General features: G+C 40.4%; 1 protein-coding gene across 4 annotated transcripts in view; it reads left to right on the top strand.

Moving 5' to 3' along the window:
* The first annotated feature begins 5,095 nt into the window (after positions 1 to 5,095).
* MRTFB (myocardin related transcription factor B) overlaps positions 5,096 to 24,317 on the top strand; it is a 68,120-nt gene continuing 48,898 nt past the window's right edge. For 2 of the 4 annotated variants that reach the window (XM_014252651.2, XM_005522896.3), the window contains exons 1-3: positions 5,096 to 5,149; positions 8,225 to 8,269; positions 21,562 to 21,726. In XM_014252651.2, the coding sequence (XP_014108126.1) occupies positions 21,582 to 21,726 (145 nt within the window). In that variant the 5' untranslated portion in view covers positions 5,096 to 5,149; positions 8,225 to 8,269; positions 21,562 to 21,581. Of the gene's footprint in view, positions 5,150 to 7,889; positions 7,962 to 8,224; positions 8,270 to 9,090; positions 9,235 to 21,561; positions 21,727 to 24,317 lie in introns of those variants that run through there. The other 2 variants (XM_088063924.1, XM_088063923.1) reach the window with 2 other exon arrangements.

Below are 24,317 nucleotides of genomic sequence, written 5' to 3'. Positions count from 1 at the left end.
CTTCCTTAACTATTTATGAAAATTAATCTTTCGGTTGGGTATGAGATGTTTATACTTTAAGCCTACCAAGTTGATTAATGGTTTGGTCAACATAAGCCTTGGTTCACAGGGAAGGCATCTGCAGATAAATAAATCAAACACTACTTGCCAATTTGTAATATTGTATTTATACTTCTACCCTGTGCATGCTGAATGATGGCAGTGGCACATGAATCACAAGGAGACTTTACAGCTTTTCAAATGCCACAATCTGCCAATTTCATTAGCAATACCATAAAATAAATTTTTCAATCTGGGTGATTTCCTAAAGAAATCAAACTTAGAAAAGCCACCCTGCGTTCTTTGAAAGTATGAAAAAGATATATGAAGTCAAACTGTTGGAGAGCAAGGTGTGAGAAGAAGTTGCAGAGGAGGAGTTGAACCACTGAGGGTTGGCAGTGAATGGTGCTGATAGAGACAGAAATGTGTGTTTAGTGACACAGCCATCCACAGAAACTCCTCAGTCTGTGGTGCCCTTCCTTCCTTCCTTCCTTCCTTCCTTCCTTCCTTCCTTCCTTCCTTCCTTCCTTCCTTCCTTCCTTCCTTCCTTCCTTCCTTCCTTCCTTCCTTCCTTCCTTCCTTCCTTCCTTCCTTCCTTCCTTCCTTCCTTCCTTCCTTCCTTCCTTCCTCCCTCCCTCCCTCCCTCCCTCCCTCCCTCCCAGACAGTAGACACCCTGACTCCTATTCCCCAGGGATCAGTAGGCATTGTGTACAGCAGAGTACAGGGACAGAGAACTGGAGAAGCCTGAGCCAGAGCTCTGCAGCTGAATCAGCGCTGCATCAGCATGAGAATGGGGGACGACAAAACTGGGTTACATGGCTGAACCATCTCACAAACCTCATCCCATGGAAAAAGCAGAACAGGGGTATCCAAAGGATGGGAGTTAAAAGGCAGAACGAACATGCATAATTAATTTTCAGGGACTGCAAGATGATGTGATCACCTTCAGATTTTCCCCACACGTTGCTAAGCAGCGTTCTTAAGTCACAAGCTTTGCCTTACAAAATGAACAGCAGTCTCCTCACATTTTGCTATTTTTCCATTTTACACTGTTCTTTTGCCAAGCTTGCATTATAACTGTATTTCAAAGTGCTTTAAAACAAAGATGAGCACTAAGCTGCAATCTTTGGGAAAAGGTTTCAGTTACTACCTGGGACAAATAGCCCATGGACTCACCAGTCCCCAAAAAGGAATTAGAGAAGTCTCCATCTCGCATATACCAAAGGAATTGCTTTCTGCCTTTCAGCCCTGAGCTTTACATGAGAAATTGAATTTGCATTATGAAAAAGACAAGAGTATCATACATTTGGGGTTGTATATTCATTATCAGTCTCAATCTGTATAAACAAAATCTTAGAATTTTTCCTGTGGTGGTAGTAAATTAATTGCATTAAGTCATTCGATCTGGGCTAAGGATGTTATTCCAATGATCAGACACCCATTCAATGCTCTGGGCATTCTGACAAAAATTAAAATTAAATCAAGGAGCTCTCTCTGTTAGAAATTCTCTCTCTCATTTAATTAGAAGTAAAAGGCTGGCTGCCAGTATTCCGAAAGTAATACCGAACATGCCCACTGCAAACACCCTCTCCACAAATGCTTTGATTCACACCAGAAACTTCAGAAATCCTCATTCCTGAAGACCAAGAGAAGCGAGTGACAAAGAGTTCAGGACCTTTCAGCAACTGTGGGGAATTAATTCCTCACACTTAGGTCCCACATGTCTGCAGTTTAACCGCTGTACACTGGTAGCTCAGTTAAACAAAATGAGCAATCATTTTAAATTGCAAAATGACCATCAGCTCCATTTTCAATATTCATGAAATGAACAAATCATAAGGCTGAATAACAGGTGATCCTATGGAATATGTCGCCGGAAGCCGAAGATGCCTTCCAATGAGATGTTGATTGGAAAACCATCCCCTGTTAACTGCGCTACCATTTTGTAACTAGTGTTAAAAGCGTATACAAATGCAAATAACACTGTATCAACAACTCATCCAGTTCCTCCTCACTTACAGCTCTTTGGAGAAAGCTCTGTGGAGAAAGTAGTTATTTCTTCCTTGCATAACATGTTTTGTCAATCTTTTGATCTCAGGCCTTTAAGGAATTTATTGGAACATAATAATTACAAATTATATGACTGTAGTAGTTCTTGCCCTAGTTTCAAAGTAGCTTGCTCAACTGTAAGCCAACTGCACTACTATTCTGTAATCCTGCAAGTTAGGTGGCAAAATTGTGGTTTTTACTCAATTAATTTTATCTAGAAATTCAATACCTCCATTGAATATGTAGTTGCCACTATACGGAATATTGTATGTTTGAAATAATGAATTGTCGTTATTAACAAAACTAAACAATGTTTACATCTCTAGAATAATAAAATTATTTATATAAAGCCTGTACTAGAGTTCTTGTACAGCATAAGTAATTAGTAAAGCATAGGTAATTTCTGAATAATTCTTAAAAGATGTTTGCATTGTTTCATTAAACAAACAATCCTTCCCTAAAATATACAGCTTACAATTGCATGATTAAATACATATTCACTATAAATCACAACAAATATTTTTATTTGTGCATTAATTGGAATATTAAAATGCTCATATTGTGTCATTTATCTGCTTTTCATGTTCAGCAGTTTTAACAGCAGAACACTGGTTTGAAAGTGAGAGAGGGAGAGTTGGGTTCATCCTTTCTCTGCAGAGCTTTGCATTGCTCTGGCAGCTTCAACCACTGTACCACTACTTCTTATCCTTATCCTGTTATAAAAAAGGGAATATAGAATCTACTGTTATTCTTGGAGGCATATGCCAAGGGCTCTTGTTGAACTATTCTGTAAGAAGAAGGAAGTACTGTACATGTCCATGCCCAAGACAGGAAAGGTGGTGCTCAAAATTCAAGAACAATTGTGTGGAGTTGGACAATTTCCATAGAGTGATTTTATGGAAGAAACTTTTTAAGTAGTTATTTGCTGCTTTAAATGTGTCTTTTTCATTGACTCCTATCACCACATCGTTTCATAAAGTACAAATGCCCTCAAGAAATGAGCGCCATCTGTGTTTCATGTCACACCCTTTAACACACCTCTGTCTCAGACATCTTTTTCCCAGCTTTTCAAGTTCTATAGTTTTCTTTAGCAAGGAATATTCCATGTCTTCCACAATAGGAACCATGTCTATACCCTTCTAATCAATGAATGGGCAATGCCCATTAATGCAGCCATTGGAACAACTAGAATAATCTAGGCTGCATTGTAACATTAACAAGATTTACACCTCTTGCACAATACCCTTGTATATTGTTTTTAGTTTGCTTCTGGAATTGGATAAAATCTGATTAGGTAACTGTAATCTAGTGAATATAAGAGAAATTTACCCTGTTTTTCAAAGCTTAACAAAAAAAATAACCTTCCAATCCATCTAAAGCAATTTGAACAAGTCATTCTTTAAATGTCAAAGCATTCATTTGTAGTGAAGTGTACTGGAATGCTGTCTTAAAATCAAAAGAAATTAAAAACTGCCTCTTTTTTTTGTGCCTGTGGTATCACTGCTGAACAAGTGCACTGAAAAACTCTTTTGGAGCAGGGAACCATGTTTTGCTTGGTCAGCACATAGTGTAAGCTCAGTGCAGTCTCCTAGCAAGCTCCTGGACATCAGCAAATTGCAAATAATAAAAAATCTGTGTTAGACCATTGCACCAAATGGCAGCTTAGTCCTTAAACTGTGAGCTAAAAAAATAAAAATACAACTCAAAAGCAGAGTTGCATAATACTGGGCCTGATGCAGTATGCACTTACGGAACAGGACTGGCTCGGTATTAGTAAAAGTCAATTTGTTAGATATTCGCTGTGAGCAGAGTTGCACAATATGTGCAATAAATTACTGCGTGCATGCATGATCATACTTTGATCACAGAATAAATGCCTGAGTTCTCTATTGCACATTCTCAAGTGTAAATCATCAGGTTTCCAAACTTCTTTGAAGAATATTTTTTCCTTTGTGATTGGTTTGATGTTGTATCAAGTTCAATAACCTCAGATGCTGACAGCTAAGCCTGAAGGTGAAATACATGAGTTATGAGTCCAATCTTGTTTCTGAATATTTGCACAGCCAACATTTGAAGTCATACCCAGTCCATTGGCATCGAATTTAAAATCCATGTGATTGCAGCAGCCCGAGGAGGGACCCACCCACTCACCCGCCTCAGCCTCTGGCTCCCCGGGCCAAAGCCCCGGGCACGGGTCGGTCCGGCCCTCCCGCCACTGTGGGACCACCGCGGCTGAGGCACCGCTGTGAGGGATGGGGCGATTTGCCTGGGCCTGGGGAGTGATCCCAAAGAACTTTCAAAAAATACGTGCTCCAGGAATAGTGTGTCCAGCAGGACCGGGGAAATGACTGTCCTGTACTTGGCACACCCCAAGTGCTGCTTCCAGTTGTGGACCCCTCGGCTCAGGAAGGACATTGAGGTGCTGGAGTGTGTCCAGAGAAAGGCAATGAAGCTTGGGAAGGGTCTGAAGCACAACTCCAATGAGGAGCAGATGAGGGGGCTCAGCCTGGAGAAAAGTTGGCTCAGGGGGGACCTTATTACTCTACAAGTATCTGGAAGAAGGTTGTAGGGGTAGGGGTCGAACTCTTCTCCCAGGCAAACAATGACGGGCCGTGAGTACACAGTCTTAAACTGCGCCAGTGGAGCCCTAGGTTGGACGCAGGAGGAATTGCTATCCGACATCGGAATGGGCTGCCCAGGGAGGTGGCGGAGTCACCGTCCCTGGAGGTGTTTAATGACAGGGCTGGACGTGGCTCGCAGTGCCATGGCCTGGTTGGCACGATGGTGCTTGGTCCTAAGGTGGACTCGATAATCTCAGAGGTCTTTTCCAACCTCAATGGTTCAGTGACCCCGTTCCGGAGGCAGCCGAGAACGACTCCCCTCACGCTCGCTCGCTGGAGGTGCGAGTGCCCGGATGTGCGGCCCCGCCTCCCGCACGTGCGCGGCGCCAGAGCGCGCGGCTCCCCCACCCCCGCCAGTAGGCCAACCGCCGGGGCGCGCGCCCGGAGGGCGGTCCCGGGCGCAGAGCTCGCGAGAGGAACATGGCCGCGGCGGGCCGGGGTGAGCGGGGCAGCGCGGGCGGGGGGCGCGGGGGGCGCGCGGCCGGGCGCCGCCTCACGGGCTCCACGACTTACGGACGGCCGCTGTGCCGCGGGCTGCACCGGGCCAGGCTGGGCCGGGCCGGGTCGGGTCGGGCCGCTGAGCGGGAGCGGCACGCCGGCAGCCGTCGCCGCCCGGCCCCGGGGTGGGCTGCGCGCCGCCCCGCCTGCAGAGCCTTCTGAAGGGGGTTGAGGCGGGCGGGAGTACCGAGAGCGGCGGCCGCCCCCTCTGTGCCGGGATGAGCAGGGTTCCCGCGAGGCCGCAGCCGGGGACACGGGAGGGGCGGCCCCCGGCTCCGCCGGGCCGCTCTGGGCCCCGAGCAGGTGGAGGTGCCGGTGCCCGCACCGCGCCCTGGGACGCGGCTCGCACCGGCCCGGCCGCTGGCAGATATGGCCCGTGTTATTATTTGTTAGTAAGGAACAGTAGCTCCCGGGGGAGGTGCGGGGCTGTAGGCAGCAGGGCGGCGCTGCGGGCCCGGCCCGAACCGAACCCTGCGGGCGTTGAGATGGGAGCGCCTCGCCCGGGAGCCGCGCAGGGGAGACCTGAGCCCTCCGTGACCCCAGTCGTGCAGCTGCAGCGGAGGTCACTGGGCTGTGAGAACATCTGCGACCCTTGGACCAGGGGCTGTTACCGAATTCGGCTCGTTTTCTGCGACGTGTGGATTTAGGTGGCACTTGGTTAACCCATTTTAGCGTGGTCAGGCACTGGAATAGGTTGGCCGAGAAGATAGTGGAGTCACCCTCCATAAGGCGTTTAAAAGACTGGATGTGGCGCTGGGAGATGTGGTTTAGAGGTGGCAGTGCAGTGCTGGTTTGGTGATTGGACTGGACGATATTAAAGGTCTCTTCCAAGCCTGATATTTCCATGATTCCAGAATCAGCTTTGTTAGCAAGTGTATCCACGGTACGTTTATGCACAGATCCTCATGGCGGGTGCTGGTCACTTGACATTTGGGCAGTGACATTCTTTGGGGTGCGGGGAGCCAGGTGGAGAGCTGTGCTGCCACGCGTGCCTTTCTGCCAGCAAAGACATTTTCCTTTGTCCCATTTATGTGGGTTTTGTATTGGTGTGCAGGTGTGCAGTGCAGAAAACTGGTGTTAGTCAGTCTCAGTGCAGTCGAGAGATACTAGGACTTCTGCCTGCCGCAGGCAATTAGGTGAAATAAAGACTACAGGATTTAAGGAGAGTAAGTTGTTTAGCTATGAAGTCAATATCAGGAAAATTATCTTTTTAGGAATGTTTTGAAAACACCTCCATGAAATCTGTTACGTCAATATGTCTAAAATACTTAGAGCTTAAACATCACTCACCTTTTAAGGAAAAAAGCTAAGCTTCCACTGTCCTATGAATACAGCATATTTTGAAGTTCTTGCTTATGGGAAGGTGTTTACACTTCTTTCCTAATGCTGCATCTTTTCCTTTATGAGAAAAAAATGCCCAGGTTTTAAATTAGTTGAGGTTTTAAGGCTCTCAACAAAGGCATAGCTGCATTTCATAAAATTATTCTCTTAATGTGTGACATTTTATCTTGTTCCTTCCTGAAGTTTTCTTTTCTGAGTAACTACTTACAGATGTGACTTTGTGGTATAACTTGCATTTAAAACTCGACAAGATTGCTGTTTGGTAATGACACCAGTTATTAAGCAAATAAAAACATATGGAAGCTGAAGATCCTTAGCACATTATTGGGAATGCAGAACATCTTTCAGGATTTGGCAGTATTTGGAGAAGTGTAGAAAACTGAACTTAATGATGCAAATGAGGTTTTAGAAGCAGTCATACTATAACATGGAAATCACCTTAATATTTACCTTTTCTATTTGTCAGATTATGTTGAATGAGATATTATAAAACAATTTTAATAGTGAGGGTCAATACACAGATATTAAGACAAATTTAGTGGTTTATATGCATAAAATACTTAAAAATTGAAACTTTTACTTGTTAGCCTAGCAATGAAATTAGATAATTGATGACACAATGCATTAATGTAATATTGGATAGGGAATATACTTAGTTGAGGTTTGGGGTTTTTTAAACAGTGTTTAAATTATTGATTAAATGATTATTGGAAGGAAGAGGGAATATATTTTATCATAGGCCATTTATTTTTGTGAGTCTTTCTGGCATTTCTGTCTTGTAGTCTCTTCCTTTTGTGTGTTTTGCTTTGGTTTTTAACATGTTCAGTTTTTAACCTCTGTCACTGATATGTACAGAAACCATAACATCATCTTCAGCCTTTAAAAGAATTAAAAATAATCTGTTAGGATTCATCTCTGGGATTAAAAGTAAAATTGTGTGGCTGAGCAATGTCAGGGACGTTTTAAGTCTGGTTCAGTGCCAAAACTGGAAAACCCCATTAGTGTTACTGTATGAAACAGCACTTGATAAATGCCAGACTTTAAAATAACTGATTTTTAAACTTTTCTAAATACAGTGTGCAGTAGGTTTCTGTTGACTTAATAATATGTGTCTGTATATGTATATATGTACACACATACTCTAAAATACTCTAGTAAATTAAATTTTGATGTTGGAACAAGTCCATTTGAGTTGGTGACTTAGCAAAATGACAAAATGCAGATGTGAACGGTTTCCTTTTTTTTTTTAAAGTTCCATTATATTTGAATCTATAGAAAACTAATATATATTTCTGTTGTATAGTTGGCACTTCCAAGTGTGAAGACTTGAAGGAACTAGGGTGGGTTTGTGTATTGCAGTTGAGTTAAAAGGAGCAGATGATGCACATCTCGTACTGCTGTTCTTGCCAGAGGTAATTGGAAAGACAAATATTGACTTAGAATTGAGTAGGAATATGAAAGGTGCTAAAAGACGCACATAGAATATATTGAAATCACTTTAATCTCAAGATTTTAACCTAATAACACACTTTAACATCTGGAAACTGAGAAAGCTGAACTAGTATTCTTAAGGCTTTAATTTCTCAGGTAGATCAAAATATGTAACTTTTAAAATAAAGAATCCTTGTGACATCTTTGTGATTTTTCTTTTTCTTTTTACTTTCCAACGAATTAGGAATGTGCTGAAACAGATACTCTAGAAGGGTGCTAGAGATATAAGGTAAGTGCTGTGTCTTAAAAAATTTAAACTTTTTAAATAAGTTCTTTTAATAAAGCTACTCTGCTATTTTTTTTAGTGAGTAGTGTATCCCTTTATGTTGTGATGGTTTTATAGTCCTGTTAAAATGGAAAGTTTTCCAAGAGATCTGTTCCTGTACAAACAGAAATTTGGTTACATGTGGTACTTGTATTACATAAACTTAAGAGCAAGTTACTGTGACTTCATGCTTTGGCCTTTGATATGAGTGGACTTTAATCACCTCTTAAGATTATGACTTAAATACTCATATGCTGATTTAACAGTATTCTCTCTTTTTAAAGGACTGTCATGCTTGCAAGTCTTCACAGATGTTAGATGTTTTCCAAATGTAAATAGTTTTGCTATTAAAACTTTGGCCTGTGAAGCATTTTGTTTATTTTTAACTGTTTTTCTGCAGTGACTCAGGCTTGTACCAGCACAGCACCTCCAGAGCAACTCCAGACCCTCTGTGGTTTGGTAAAATCAATCCAGTTATAGATGAAGAAAATTCTCTCTCAAAGGGAGCAATCAAGGGTGTTTAATGGCTGGTGATAGTGCTGTTTCAGGGGGTGTTAGGAAGGGAAGTCAAGCAGTTTAGTAAAACAAGGAAGTTGGGTTATATTGACTAACACATTCTCTGTTCTGGAACTCTGTGCTTCTGGTGTTAAGCTGGTCCCTGAATGGTGAAAATTTTGATCCTGCCCTTCCCTACTCATCTTCTGTGTGGGAAAAAGAGGGTGGGACAGGTTGCCTGATTTTCAGGATAACCAAGACAGAGCATCAAACTTAAAACCTCTTGATAGTTTCCACTGAGGCCTCCTAGATGAACCGGAGCATAGGTTCCACCTCTACAGAAAAAGCAGACACTGCACACGACTCTCATGGCTAAGAGCTGCTCCAGAGACTGGAAGAACAAGATGTACAGAGCTGGATATACACAGAAGGGGGTATGTATCTGTAGCATTGATGTATTCCAGCAAACCCCAGAACTGTGTTAGGCAAAAAAACCCAACTAGAAACACTTAAAGGTAGGGGAGCTTCCCCTAACCTGAAGGCAAGGTGTGTTTGGGGTTGTGTGTAGGCTCTGTGAAGAGCAGGTTTGATTAGACTTGGCAAACCAGTTCATTCTGTGTTCTCTTCCAGTAAATCTGCAACCTTTGGTTGTTATTTTGAATAAATCTGCTGCTTTTTTAGCTATATGTCCAAAAAAAAAAAGACAGATTAAGACTACTTGCACTTGACAGCTATGAATGTTTCATGTTTGCTTCTTCAAATGAAATTATTCCGTGCTATGCTGAGGACAGGGAACCAGTATTACTGGCATTGTCTTTAAACCTTTTTAGCATCTGAAGTTCAAGAGTCAAAATTGCCCAGTGTTAGTTACAGAATACAACTTTTTTCAAACTTCTGTGGCAAGGATTGATGTCTACCACAAAAATCTTCCATATCCTGAAACTCCAAAGCAAATGCACATTACAGAATTTATTGAAGTGTTCAGATTACTATTATTAAATCCAGATGTTAATGTAACAGTTGTGCACTTGTGCAATAAACTGGATCTCTGTAATTGTTGACTCAGTAGAGAATATTTTAAGATTTCATATTTGGTACTTGGCTTAAGCCATTAATAAAATGTTTGAAAAGGGGCTTTTACCTGGGCATGGTGCCAAAAGCAATAAAGTGAGAGGAGAGTTCTAGTTACACTCAGTTTTGACTAGTGAAACACAAATTAATGAAACAAAAATTAAAGACTAAAAGGAAACCTGCTGGTTTTCTACCCTTATAAGTGAATTTATGACACAGGTACTCCTAGTTCTGTACCTGAGAAGGACATGCAGTTGTGTTCTTATTTCCACCTTCTGCTAGAAGCCTGCTGGAACACTACAGAACAGTTGCTGAAAAGTTGTTCACAAATTCTAGAGACATTAAAGTTAGTTTCTTAGTCATTCTTGAAATGTAAAAGAGGCAGCTCATAAAAATTCAACAGAGAAACTCATTTTAATGAGTTCATATTTGTAAGTCCAGTTAATACCAAAAAATGGTTCTTATATCTCATGTAGAGGCAAATTTCTCAATATTTAGTATAAAAAAAAAGATAGAAGAGACGTAGAATTCCAGATACTGAAATTCTGTTTAATTACATTGCTGCAATGCTTAATTTTGTTCCCCATATTTTTAAAATTGAAAATGTAAAGCTTGGTAAAGTTGCAATCCAGCAAAGCTTTAAGCATGTGTTTCTGACACTGAATGGGTTGCACAAAGTCAAATACACACTTAAAGCTTTTCATGATTTAGAACCACATGTTAGTAAAGCTTTAGGAAAGTAAAGTTGTGACATAGGCAGAGCTGTGTGTGTGACTGTGGTGTCTGTCTCCTTGCAGTGCTACAGGTGCAGTCCTACGTGCAGCTGCTGTCTTACATTGGCAGGGGTTCAGCGTAAGTTGGGAATTAGGGGTTTGTACTTCGGTTATCTGAGAGAACACCTGATGTCACCATTAATCTCGTGTTTTAAAATGCTGCACAAGTTGTGTTCCCAGTCTTTGTACACTGTGCATTGACCATCTTGGCACATTCCCTTGTACCTGAGTGACTGGAAGTGTGAAAGCAAAGGAGTGTTAGTACTTTTATAATCTTCCCTTGGTCCTTAGGCAGGTCAGGGTCTCAGGATCGGTGTATTCTGAACATGGAATATACATAGGATGGCTATACAGAAGCTAATGGGGATCAACCTGTTCATTATGGTTGACCTGAATTGTGCCATTTGTGTTTTATTTTAGGAGTTTTTGAATGGACTAATAAACCTCTCTGAACTATTTTTGAGTGTGTTTTCTCCTTATATATTACTTGGTATACTATTTTTTTAGTATTTAATTTTTAAAAGTAAATTTTTAAACATATTTTTCCATGACATATATTTCCATAAAGTACAACTAAGACAGGTACCCAAAAAGAAAAGCCTTAATGTTTTGCTAATGTTTTTCAGAATGTAATTTGTACTCTCTGTACAGCTATACTCTTTATAGATGTAATTAATACATTTATAAGGTTTTTGTTAAAACTTTAACCCGTGTGAATAAGGAATTTATAGAAACAACTGGAAACCTCACCATTTTCTACGTAATATTTTCAACACTAATTTCATTTGGAGTGTCTGGACTGCAGAAGGGTTTTAATACCCGATTTACGAGGGTAGAGCTTACTGATGGTGTTTCTAGTAAATACTTAATTCAAGAGAAGTTCCTGCTTTATTTTGCAGTCTGTATTATTTCTGAATTTGTATGGGTTAATTATAGTAATGCTTCTTTATTTTAATGTCAGTGCAGCAGCATTCAAATACAAAGTACTGAGCAAATACTATCAGTTTTTGCAAAATAGAAACCATTTTTATGGTTTTGGGAATTATAAGTCTTCCAATGTGAATCAAGCCCTAAATAATTCTCTCTACATCTGCAGACAGTTTTAACCAACTTTCTTTGATTCTATGAATAACAGAGTGTAATATGTGATTCCTTCTGGAATCAGATCCTCACTCCTCTGCCAGATGTTCCACCCTTCCTCTGTTCTGCCAGCTAAACCATCTGATGACTTTTTTACCAGGTCCTGCATCAGAAGCCTAATTTTAAAAGCTTGTCATGCAGAATTGGTAAAAGGCAAAAGTGGAGTCTCTTGGAAAGGAGGAAATGCAGGTGGTGACAACATGCTCTGGCCCATAGTTCATCTTTGCTGTCCTGGGAATGCTGTGAGCAGGAGCACAGGTGGGAATGTGGACCCTGCCCAGCTGTCGGACGTGGGGAATGGGGGGCTGCTTCCCTTTGCTGCAGAGTAAACCACGCTCCCAGGAGAGCCTTGAACAGAGTTCTACACCTACTGCTCCTCAAACACCTGAGGCAGCTGGGCCCTGAAGGTGGTGCAGAAGAGAGTTCCATAGTGGTTCCCATCTGCCTGTGGGTTCTTGGCGTCGGTAGTAGACTTTACCAAGCTTTGTGCTGGCTGGCTGAGGAACGTGGTCAAGAAAAGGTTATCAAGGAAGGGTGGTAATACAGAGCATTTTTGATGAGTAAAGCTGAGTTGAGGTGATTCAGTGATACATGGAAGATAGAAAAAGTAGAGAACTCAGGAATAGAAATCAGGAAAGTGGGTAGTGATCTGGGGAAAAAATAGCTATTGTCTGACAATAGAAAAAGAACAATGAAAATAAACCAAGAGGAAAAACTCCTTGGCTACAGTATTTATATCTGACCAGCTTATATTTAATGCATATCTTGTTTTCATCAGATAATCATTTTCCAACATATTTTCCAACGTATTTTCCAACATAGTTTCTAATAAAGCTTTGTAGTATCTTTTTAAAATATTTTGAGAGCTACTCAAACTACAAGGACTACAGAAAGTAGATGTGTGACAGCTGCTAAGTGCAGAAATTTGTAATCTACTGTGAACAATTTTATGTTGCCATCTATTTCTTATTTATTTTTAAACAAGAAGCTTTGTATGGAATGAAATATTGGAACACAATAGTTTAACAGATAAGACTTCTTTGAAACTGGCCTTAGGCAACATAAACTCTTCTGACCCAGAGTTTCTGCTCTATTAGTCTTTAGCTAATTTCAGTAGGGAAAATGGAATTCAAGTTCATTTTAGCTTTGGAGATCGTGAGAAATTGGTTCTTAAAGCACTGAGGGCATGGACAGTGGATTATAGCATTAAACTCTTTAGAACATTCGAGTTTTCAGGCACCGTACTAATATCATGCTTCTGATTATTTTAGAATATGGGTGTTGATCTGGAGATTAGGCTACATCAGTTATAATCTTGGATCTGTATTTACAAAGAAGCAATAAGTGATATTCCTTCATGTGGTCCTACTCTGTTCCTTGTTAGAAGAAATGTGTTTGATTTCAAAATCAAAATTTGGCTTTTGTTTAGTCAAGAGTGTAATTTTGTCTTTAAGAAATGATTTATTATGCTGTTAGTCAAAATACCATGTGTATGGTATATCTTTATGCTTAATTTCCAGTGTTTAGGAGTCTCAGGGCTGGGATTTTGTAGTTTGTTGTGGGATTTTTCTTCCTGGAAGTCTGCTTTACTGTATGGAATTCAACATTCTTTCAGTCTGCGTCCTTATTGTTTCTATTAAAAAAAAAACAAAACACTTTAATTCTTGGGAAGATTCTCTAAGGTGTAAATCTAGTACAAGTGATGTAATCACACTCAGATTGTGACCTTTTATCACTGCTGTATAAAAAATGAGGCCATATAACAAAATGTGGGATATAGAAGTAAGAAACAGGAAAGAATTTTGTAGATGAACTCTAAGCACTTGGTGTAAATCAGGTAAAGAATGCACAGTGAATAGCTGCTGCTTAAGATGTACCACAAGCTGATTTTTGTTTTTTTTAATTGAACATTAATCTGTCACCTTATTCTTTTGTCCATTAGCAGATTAAATATTTAAAGTTTCATTTTCAGAAGTTGGGAGCAACAAGTTGTTTGGTTTCCATGGGAGCTAATTCAAGTTACTGTTTGCATTGTTAATACCTCAAAGTAGCTGTGTTGGTCCGAGTCAATATGCAGCAAAAGGTTTGTGACAGAGGCATTTTCTTAGCTGTCCTAAGGTTGTTAGTAGGGACTGCTTAACTGAGGACCTCTGTCACTGAATTTCAGCTCAGACAATCATTCTGATTTTTGCAAGATCCCCTAAAGTGAAGTTGCTTGTAATCTCTAATTATGCCCACATTATTTTGAATTAATGTCAAATTAGCAGTTTCTTGCTGAATGTAAATAGTATGTTAAATTTTGTCCAATAGAAGTTTTTAAGAGAACACCTAATAATGCAATAATAAGACTTGCTAATCTCTGTAAAGTGTGTGGTTCTAAAAAGATGCAAAGTTTAGATTTTTCAAGAAATCTCATCTACTAGAAATGGTTGTGCAATGTTCAGTCCCACTTCTGATAGGAGATAGAAAGCAGCAAGTTCAACGGGAAGCAGTCCTGCAGTTCCTTCCTCTTTGATTTGAATCCTTGTGCTTTCCTTGCTTTGTTCAATTCAAGGGTTTGGTTTACAGGCAGTAAAATAAACAGAATAGCACCTGCAGCTTAGTCATAAATGGGAACATCTCGCAATATCCAAGCAAACAAATTAAATCATGGAGTCCTCTAACCTTTCCTGAAATGCCTTAAGAGCTTTACCAACATTCATTTTTAAGATGGACCACTATTTTGGCTATCAAAGATCTCTGACACATACAGGAATTGGGAAAGATTATGATCCAAGTCAATGATAAAACTTACTAATTATTGTCTCAGCTATCAAGTGCATTTAAAATACCAAACGAACATTTGGCTTTTGATTCTTTCCTATGTTGGCAACTTCAATTACATAAATAGATTCTTCTGGTTGCACCTTATATTTGCTGGCCACAGAAAATCTTGGAGCACATGGGATCTTAGATGGGATCCTTCTACAAAGTTCTGTCATATTCCAGAAGAACTGAACTTGCTTTTGGGCAGGTTAATCAGAGTTGATCTTATTTAAATATGTAGGCATTTATGAGGGTGAGAAACTAGAAGCATCATTTGTTTGCACACCACACTAATGCAGTTAGCTGTTTTTTGGTTGGTTGGTTGGTTTTGTTTTGGTTGGTTTCTTTGTTTCCTTGCCTTGTTAAATTTAGGTGTAAAACTGACTTGTGTTGCTTTGTAAACTCAGCCTAAATGTATTTGTTGCCAATGTTAATATCAGCTTTTAAAATTAGAGTATTAAAGCAAATGTAGAATATTGACAGTCAACATCAACTTCACAGACTGAAAAATAGGAATGTCATGTTTAGATTTTTCTGACCATTTTCACACAACATATTTCCATATACAGTAACATCTAAATAAGATGCTACTTCATGTTTTGATGATATAATTTAAAGTATTTTTATGAAAACTCTTTATTTTAATAGAACTAGGGAGGATATATGCTATTACAGCTTTGTATCTATTTAATCAAATATCAATATTCAATCAAAAATCAAACCAGCTGAATGACTTAACATTGCCTTAAGAGGAGCATTGTTTATTAAGGATATCCACAGAAAAGATGAGATTAAATAAAATTATGTCTGCTTATACAGTGATTAAAAGTAAAAAGTTATTGAAGACTGTGCCTGATGTCCTATACTTACAACAGGTTATGGGACAGCATTTTCTACACTTCAGGTATTGTAGCCAGAATTCAGGTTGCTGCTGAGTGCTCAGGCAGCAGCTCTTAGGGTAGATGGACTTAGTTGTAGATTAAATAAATCATCATCCCCTCGTGATTCAGTTTTCAGCACAAATCTTTATGAACTTTGCTGCAAACACTGCAAGTTAACACAGCGTGGTTCTGCTTATGAAGCTTTGTGTCAGTGGAAGGTAAGTTGAAAGCTGTCCTGGGTTATCAGGATGGGTTAATGGATGTTTGCTTCCATGCTTGGTCTTCAACAGCTCTCTAGAGGTGAGCATCTCTATCGCAGGGTGGAATAGCAGAGCAGTTCAGACTTAAAGATGGAGGTTGTTGACTGTGTTACCTTTCTAAGAGGCAGCTAATTTTAGACTTTACTTTTTGTTTGGTCCCTCAGACCAATTTATTGATTTTGGTGCGCACTACAGAGTTTCTTAATGGAAAATTACATATTTGAACAGTTTTATATAGTCAGTAAGCAATTTGAACATCATTTTCATCTGACAGTATGAGTTTTGTTTCAGTGATGAATATTGTGCATATTGAACCTTTGCTTGCTTTACTTAAAATATTTATAAGAAGTTCAGCATTTTGAATAAATTCTATTATTATCATTTTAAAGCCCTTGAAATGTGAATACAGAAGATAGTTTTAATATTTACTACTGAAAACGTTTGTATGAGACCTTAAGGTATTTAAACACTAAGCTTCACAACATTGCTATGAGGTAGATTCTATCCAGTGAAGGTTTATGTGTAGCCCAGATTTCACTAACTCTTGTTTGAACAGGTTAGTTTGAGAAGGCAGTAATGTGAGAAAAAGAATAGATAAATCATCTCTATGGCCCTACACAGTGACAGGGTAGGCTTCAGTTTCCCCACACTTTAATGGAGCTGTGGGAGGCTGCCTTTATTCCTCAGAGCCCCACACTGCTGGGTAATTCATTTGCACTTAGCAGGGCACAGCTCCAGTTACCAATTACTGTGATTTTTTTTTTTCCCTACCTGGAGGCAGCAGTGGAGGGAACATAGCATCAAGGATTCTCATGACTCATCCCCAGCCTGTGTCCAGATACAAGTAATTCTCTATACATTACCTCATTTACGATGTGCATTTGCCACTGTAGCTTATTCTGCATAGCAAAATATGCAGAAGTGTTAAATGAGTTTCTGGAGGTCTTTTGGAGTCTGTTCAATGGTATTAATTTAGCTAGAACAGACAGTTACAAAAGTTTAATCTCAGTTATTTAATAAAAGTGGACATTTTTCTGCAGTATTGACCAGCCCGGTCCAGGAGGACTCTGTGCTCCTGGAAGAAACATGTTATTCCAGGTACTGGAACAGTGAGAAGCGTGACAGGACCTCAGTTTTGTCAGATACTTCTGCACACTGTTTTTTAAAGAAATGAATAGTAATACTGAGTTTCTCATAATGCATAATCCAAGGTGATTACTCATAGTTAGTCAGCTGCTATTTCTCATCTTTTTCTGCTTTTGTATAATTACCTTCATAAAAGTAGCTGTATGATTTAAATAATTGTTGCCCTGTATTTGACCACAAAACTTAATTAATTAAGTTTATTGACACTGTTTTAACTGTAAGAATGAAGTTTTTATTTCAATATGGCAACTGAATGCCAGTTTTCATGTCAAAGTTCACGTGCTGCAGTAAGATGGTGTCAGCTCAGCAGGGGTGAGGCTGTGCCTGCCCAGTCGGGGCTTGTCCCCCACAGCCCTTGCTGCATTTCTGAGCTCCGGCAGCTGCTGTGGCTGGGCTGAGGAGCGTCACCCTCTTTGGAGCACAGCCTCTCTTTGGTGTTGCTCCAGGAGCTGGTGGAGATAGAGACTGCAGCCAAGCCCATGATTTGTTTCTGAATTTCTCTTTACCCCTTGCTGATAGGCAGCATGCTGAGAGGAGCCATCCTTTGAAACTTTGCAACTCTTCCTCTCCTTGGACTGGGTGTTCCATCCCCTGGGCTCGTCTCCGGGAAGTGACTCCCATAGCTTCCAGTTCCCGGACTGTTCAGTGAGCTGAAGGTTCCTGACTACTTTGTTTATGTTCAAGCCTGATGTGTGTTGATCCTTGGAAGAAAAGAGAGACTGAGCATTCCAAGGGTCTGACCACTGGACTGGACTAATTTGTAGCCTAGGAAGGAAGTTTGTTCTAGGCTTGTGTAGGCACTGGTAGGGTCTGCTGCATTCTGAAAGCAGTCTTTGCCCTTCTTCATGAAAGGGGAAGGGGAATTGCCAGGTCAGTCTCAGATTGTGACTTCTCACATTCTCTCAGGTACAAATCATGAATGCCCACTGCTCAAATAGAAGGAATATTTAAAACTAAAACAACCCCCAAAGTGCTTATTGGCCTCAGTGTCAGAAATCACTGTTCCCACTGCACAGATCTCCAAGTCTTTCCAGACTCATGTTCACACCATGGTTCTGTAAATCCTGCAGCTGGTATTGGTAATATCTGATGACTTTCATTCAATTCAATACTGTACTGGGTACAGTGACCCAGGCTCCTTGGAGGTGTGAGTGAGTGAGCAGTATTAATGTCAGCCAGTTGACTTGGCCAAAGCTTGAATGCATTGTGATTCTTTAACTGTTATTTTCCAGCAGATTGCTAAAATAAAAGCTGATTTACTACTGGAGTGTCATCCAGATTTCAGAGCTTGTGCCAAATTAAATACCAGTTCTGGTGTCTCAAGCAGCAGGGAAGTATGTATTTCCCCCCCCATTATAAGATTTTTCCAAGGAAATACATTTTGTCTTTTGAAGATAAAATGTTTAAAAATAAAAGGAGCGTTTGTCTTCAGCAGTTAAGAAGATAGCAACCACCTACAATCTGTGAGAACACTTACATAAGGTTCATACATTGTACAGTTCTGGTTTGCCAGTGCTGGAACACTGTTCCTATGTACTTGTCAGGGAAATGTGAACCAAAGCCTCCTAGCAGTGCTGGTGCTGATTCTATTTTGATAATGTATTCTAAAGGCTAAGTAGGAAAATAATTTTTTTCTAGTTTTCACTTTACTATTCTTAAACATTTTGCTGAATTCTATGTTAAAACAAACCAAACAAACAAAAGAAACCCGCAAAAAAAACCAACCAAAAACCAGCCACCTGTAATAATTTAGAACTAGTGGAGCAATTGAGTAATTTTATTTTTAGTTTCTGGAAATAAATTGGTATTACGATTTCTAACAGCTCATAAGCAGAAATTGTTTTCATACCTAGCAGAGTGATGGCTCACACAACTTTAACTTCAGGTGTCTTAGTTTTGAGGAAAGGAATGGAAACTCCTGGAGTGACAACTGATTTTTGTCTGATCAGCCTGGTATAAAAGGTGTTTTCTTGAATTATGCTAAGTAGAATACTGAAACTTTAATAGAATGTGTGTTTTTTTAAATTGTATTTTCCATGTTTTTACTGTTGAGTTTCAGTTATGTTACTAATATACTTTGTGTATAGGTCTGCTTCCATTCAGGGGTTACACTGATAATGGTTACCATCTGTAAATGCAGATGGCAAATCTGAAATAATTCTTCAGGATTGAGGAGGCTTCAAACAAATGAGAAAGGGGAGGCAAGTTGTTATCTTTCATACAAATTATGAGAGTATCTTGACCTTTGCATTCTAAATGAGAGGTTTTTCAGTTTTGCACATGGTTGATGCACATGGATAAAGTGTTTATTGTACAGACTTTGATTTTAAACAAGGTGAACGAATGTTTTCTACTACTCATTTTGAATTGTTTGTGTTTCTAGTGTTAAAGGATCATTTGAGAACATACCTGGGTTTTTAGCACCCTATCTAAAAGATTTAGGAAAAAGGAAGTGCAATATCTGGGACTTGACTGTGAATTGGAAAGTTTAACATTAGGGTTACAGGTCTGCACTGGAGAACTTTGGATTTAGAGGTTTCCTAATGGTGACATTCATGCACTGTGTGAAACTACAATGAAAATCGGGACCTGAGAGTCATGATCAGCAGGGGAAGAAATTCTCTGTGAAGAGGGTGGGCAAAGCATTCATAGTGAGGTTACCCAGAGGTGGTGAAATCATCTGCTTCGGAGATTTTCAGAAGCTGACACGGCAAGTTCCTGAGAGCTGGTAATCCCATGGGATGGGGGGATGGACTAGATGACCTCCAGAAGGTCCCTTCCAACCTGATCTATTAATGTTCAAACCATACATCAAGCACATTTTGTGTGGGAAGTCAAACTTGTTTTAAGTTGTGCTGCTGTGCTGCAGTCAACATCATCTAATTGCATGCTGTGTTCTCAGTTGGATCTGGACAATAAACCCACATTTCTGTACATTCCCGAAACAAAAATTACAAGATGGACATGTTAGCAGTTCTGCAGTGTGTTGTAGAAATGGTGAAAGTCAAGCTGGTTTAATTCAAAGCATGATGTTTACTTACCTGTCATGGGGAAAAAAAATAGTCAAAGCTAACCTGCAGCATAACAAATGCTAAACTTTTAGTACAAGAAGGTGTTTCTGTTAATTTCTTCTGGTTTGAAAGCATGAATACAGCTCACATGGCTTAATCTCTTTGAAAAGTGACTCCAAGACAGCTCATAACTAGTAAATTGTGGATAAAATGCTGTGAATATGAACAGATAAGCAGCTAAATTTTCGCTTAAATTCTGCTCTGAAGAGACCTGCTTGGTTAATAATGTACTTAATTTGTATGGGTGAGTGGGAGTTTGAGGAGAGTGTAATGTCAGGAAATCGAGTGAGAGCTGAGTAAATTATGCTTCTAAAAGCTAAGAACAAAGAAAAAAAATCTTGCATAACAGAAAGTTAATGTGTCTTCATTTAATGTGAAAGCACCACTTGGTAACTAGGGAAAATAATGAAAAATATGCACTCAATCATGATAATTGTTCTATTTAGGTGTAATCAAGCAGTACTTGCTTATATTTCTTATTTTTCAATTCATGCTTTTCAGAACATGGTTCTTTACCCTTTTGTAGTGTAGGCTGTTCTTTGGTGGTCAGGATAATTTTTTGTCAACTTGTTTTTTTTAAATATCTTGCTAACACTTGAAATATTTTGGTATTGATCATTGAAACATATATTGCATTTTAAAAATTCTGAATGCACACCCCAACACATATGGTGTTTATATTCAGAATATTTGAAATTTGAAGTTTAAGGCTGAGTATGGCAAGCAATTGTGTTTCTTAACAAATACAATTGAAAGTTAACAAAAAATCTCACAATAATAAGACATTTCTTCATTTTTGTGGATCTTTTTGAATCATCAGTATTTCATATCATTCAAGTTTCCAAGAATTCAGAGATAGGACTTCATTGAAGTCCATATTGATTTATTGGAACTTGAATGACTTGATAATTCTGTGAGGTATAAAAAGCCTGTACCAGTAATTCATACTTCTGTCTCTCCTTACTGTAGATTAAGTACTACGCTAATGATAGAAAGGAAGGAAATAGTAAATTGGGACTTTCATTCAACTATTCAAAAAGTAGCTAATGGGCAGTAAAATTAATTTTAAAATATTCATGGCCAAAAATCTTCCTTGCTGGAGAGACTGAGGATGAACTAGTTCTAATACTGTCCTTTGTTGGTATGAAGACCTATATGAATACTGACGTTGATTTGGGATCTGAAGGAGAGTTGTACAGAGCTTCAAAATATTAAAAGTCATTTGTATGTTAGCACAATATGTTAATTCAGCATTCTCTAATAGAAGCTATTGGAAAAAAGGGATGTTGCCGATACGCGGGTGGTGACACAGGGTGAGGTACGGGAGCTTCTGGACGTCCATCGTGAGGGTTAACGCCGGGTGATGTTTGTGTCGGTGTGAGCGGGGAAACCGTCCCGCTTCTCCGGTAAATTGCCTCTGCATCCGTTCCCTGGCTACATTTTTGCCAACCCGTAATATTTGTGGGGAATCAGTAGGTAACGTCCGTAATTCAAAAGCTGAATTTCTCGTGCGAAGGAACCGCCCAAAGCCCAAACGTGAAGGCAGAGCGGTGTCCGAAGCGTTTGTCGGTGTTGCGGGAGCAGAGAGTGACCGGAGCCGCGTTGTTTCCGCAGAGCGCCGAGGCGTGCCCAGGATGGAGCCGGCGGACGGCGAGGACGAGCCCGGGCCCCCGGCGCGGCTGGCGCCCAGCCCGCACAGCGAGGCCGTGGCGCACGAGCTGCGGGGGCTGTCGCTGCAGGCCGGGCCCTGCCTGCCGCCCCTCACCGAGCGCAAGAATGGTGAGTGAGTGCGTGGGGCCGGGGCGCGGAGCCGCGTGCGGCGGGGTGCTGCCAACTCCGGCCTGAAGCTACAGCCGCCAGGGCGGCTCTCGGAGCAGCAGCTCCGAGGCCACTCTGGGACCTAGAATGGAGTTGAGCAGATTTTTAAGTAGTTTTGAAACTACAACTGGTGTATGCTACAAGTATTGATGAAATGTTTTTGAGAGTTGTATTATTATCTGACAAAAATTATTTTCAATAATAGGTGGGTTTTTTCTGCATAAATAATACATAATTAATGTTTTGCATTCTATAAAGTTTAATTCAATATTGGTATACTTCTGGAAAACTTGTTTTTCCTTAATTTCCTGTAAAACCAAAATGGATGAGGTGGGTATCTGTGTCCTGTCAAACCTCCAAAGCAGCCAAACTATTGCTCATCTATAAGTTCAGATCCAGTAATTTTGGTTAATTTGGTTAGAAACTATTTTTCATAAAAATTATGAAAGAAGAAAATTTATAAAAGTGAACTTTGAACTTGATGGATTCAAATTAAAAGTAATTTTAATAATATTTTTACTTCTTACCAAAATTGGATATTTGCAAGAGTATTTTGGCATGTCACTACTTTATAAAGTCTGTAAGCATAAGAGACTGCAGTTCACAGAAATACAGTGGCACTTAAAAAAATTCTGACATGTTTAAGGGTATTTTTTTGGTAGGATATTTTTATGCAGGAAGCATTATGCTTACTGTGAGCTTTGGTAGTGATCCTTTAAACTTTTTGTTTACTTGAATGAGTCTTTGGCAGTAGTCCAGTAGGAGGCTGAACTGTTCTGATGTTGTTCTGCAGTGTTGTTAAGCTGACTTGCACAAGTTAGTACAGAAACTGTGTTTCCAGCTTTTCCAATGTCACTGCAAGGGTAGGAGGCTTCTGCTCTGGTTTGGTTTTGTTTACCATGGAGGTAATCACAGCGTGCCTGGTGAGCCAGCAGTCACTGGAGCTGTTACTACCTTCTCCTTTTTCACATTTTCCTCCTCTCCCCTGCCCTGTGCCCCAGAGATCCCAGTCACAGAGCAAAGCAGGCATAAGAGTTCAGGTGGGCAGAGCTCGGTGGGTTTGCTGCAAATTCTCATGGTTAGCTTAAGCTCCAGTGGAATTATTGTCCCTTGAGTTTACAAAGGAACATTTATATGCTGTGCCAACTCTGTTGAAGAGGTTTTAACTTCCAGCAGAGGATCAATAACAACACAGTTGGAGTGCATTAGGAGCTTAAGATTTTCTAGTTACTTATTACGTGCAGGTATTTACTCCCTGAACAAAGACAAATGGACAATTTTGGGAGGTGGATGTTGAATGACGGTCTCCTGGGCTGTCACAATTTTAAGGTTCTCTCATTTGAGCTGTTTTCAAGTTCATGGCTGTGGACAATACTGTATTGCTAATGAAACTAATTTCAGGTTCTCATTAGTCTGCATCTCTCTGGATAATTAGGCAGCACATACAGTGCATTGATCATGTAAGCCTGTGCTCTGTGTGTTGCAATGGTTTATCATGCCTGTCCTCTGGAGGCCAACTCTTGCTCCACTTGCTAAAAAGCAGCAGAAGTTCCTATTTCATTGGTTCTGCTCTTCACACTTGTCACTTCCTGAGTGATGATGGAGATGTGTGTGTGATTCTGGCAGTCTCATGACAGTGTGCAGTCCCTCTCATGAGCAGTGGGGCTGCTCACATGGAGTTTGGGAAATAGGCTCTGCGTTTGCATCCTTGCCTGAAGGATGCCAGGTTGGGTCCAGTGTATGTGCTTTTTAGGCAAAATGCTGTGTCCCTAGGAAGGACAGCTTGGGGAAAAGTGACATGGATGAGGCTCTTTGGAAGCAGGAGGGATAAGACTGATGCCTGGGTGTGGAGTTGGACTGCAGTGGAGGGAGGCTGAAAGAGTAGCAGCAGCATGGCACAGCCTGAGTACCAGTCAGAACAATGTGCTGCCCACACACTGTACCACAGTTTCACGAGCTTCTGTCTGAGAGCCAGGAGGTGGCAAGGGAGGGAAGGATATGCTGTCTGCTGCTGACAGCAGGAGGGTGGATGGGAATGATGCTGCCTGCAGCTTTCCAACCTGCTGTTTCAGAGCCAAATGATGGGAAGGGATTGCACATGTAGATACGATCAAAAAAAGGAAGCAGTGCATGACCAGAGCTTTTTTGCATGCTGAATTAGTATTTTTCCAGAACTGTTGAGCATGCCACTTTGGCTGGAAGAGGGAGCTGTGAAGGGCTGGGTGTGAAGAGCCATGCAATTATTTCAAGGTACATGTAAAATAGAAAGCTGCTAGCTTGTGTTTTACAGCAACCTCTCTTGGCTCTGCGGTGGCTTCCTTGATTATCTCATTGTGCCAGACTCTGCTTGTGACAGTGGCTACTAGTTTTTGAAAAAGAGATATGTAAGTTGCTCTTGTGTAGTTGTCATCCACAGGTGGGAGCCTGGTTATATTCTTGTAAATGGGTGGGTAAGTGGCTGCCACCTGTCCAGACCATTGACTGCCCTTCAGTTCTGCCCTTTGGCCATAAATCCTGTCAGAAGAGGAGGGTGCCAATTCCCTGCCTCTTGT

Source organism: Pseudopodoces humilis, chromosome 18, assembly GCF_049639895.1.
Source record: "Pseudopodoces humilis isolate 2021_Gansu_Grassland_sample_001 chromosome 18, ASM4963989v1, whole genome shotgun sequence".
Classification (NCBI taxonomy): Eukaryota; Metazoa; Chordata; class Aves; order Passeriformes; family Paridae; genus Pseudopodoces; species Pseudopodoces humilis.
Note: the sequence above shows the minus strand (reverse complement) of the source record. Positions and strands in the feature narration are given on the sequence as shown.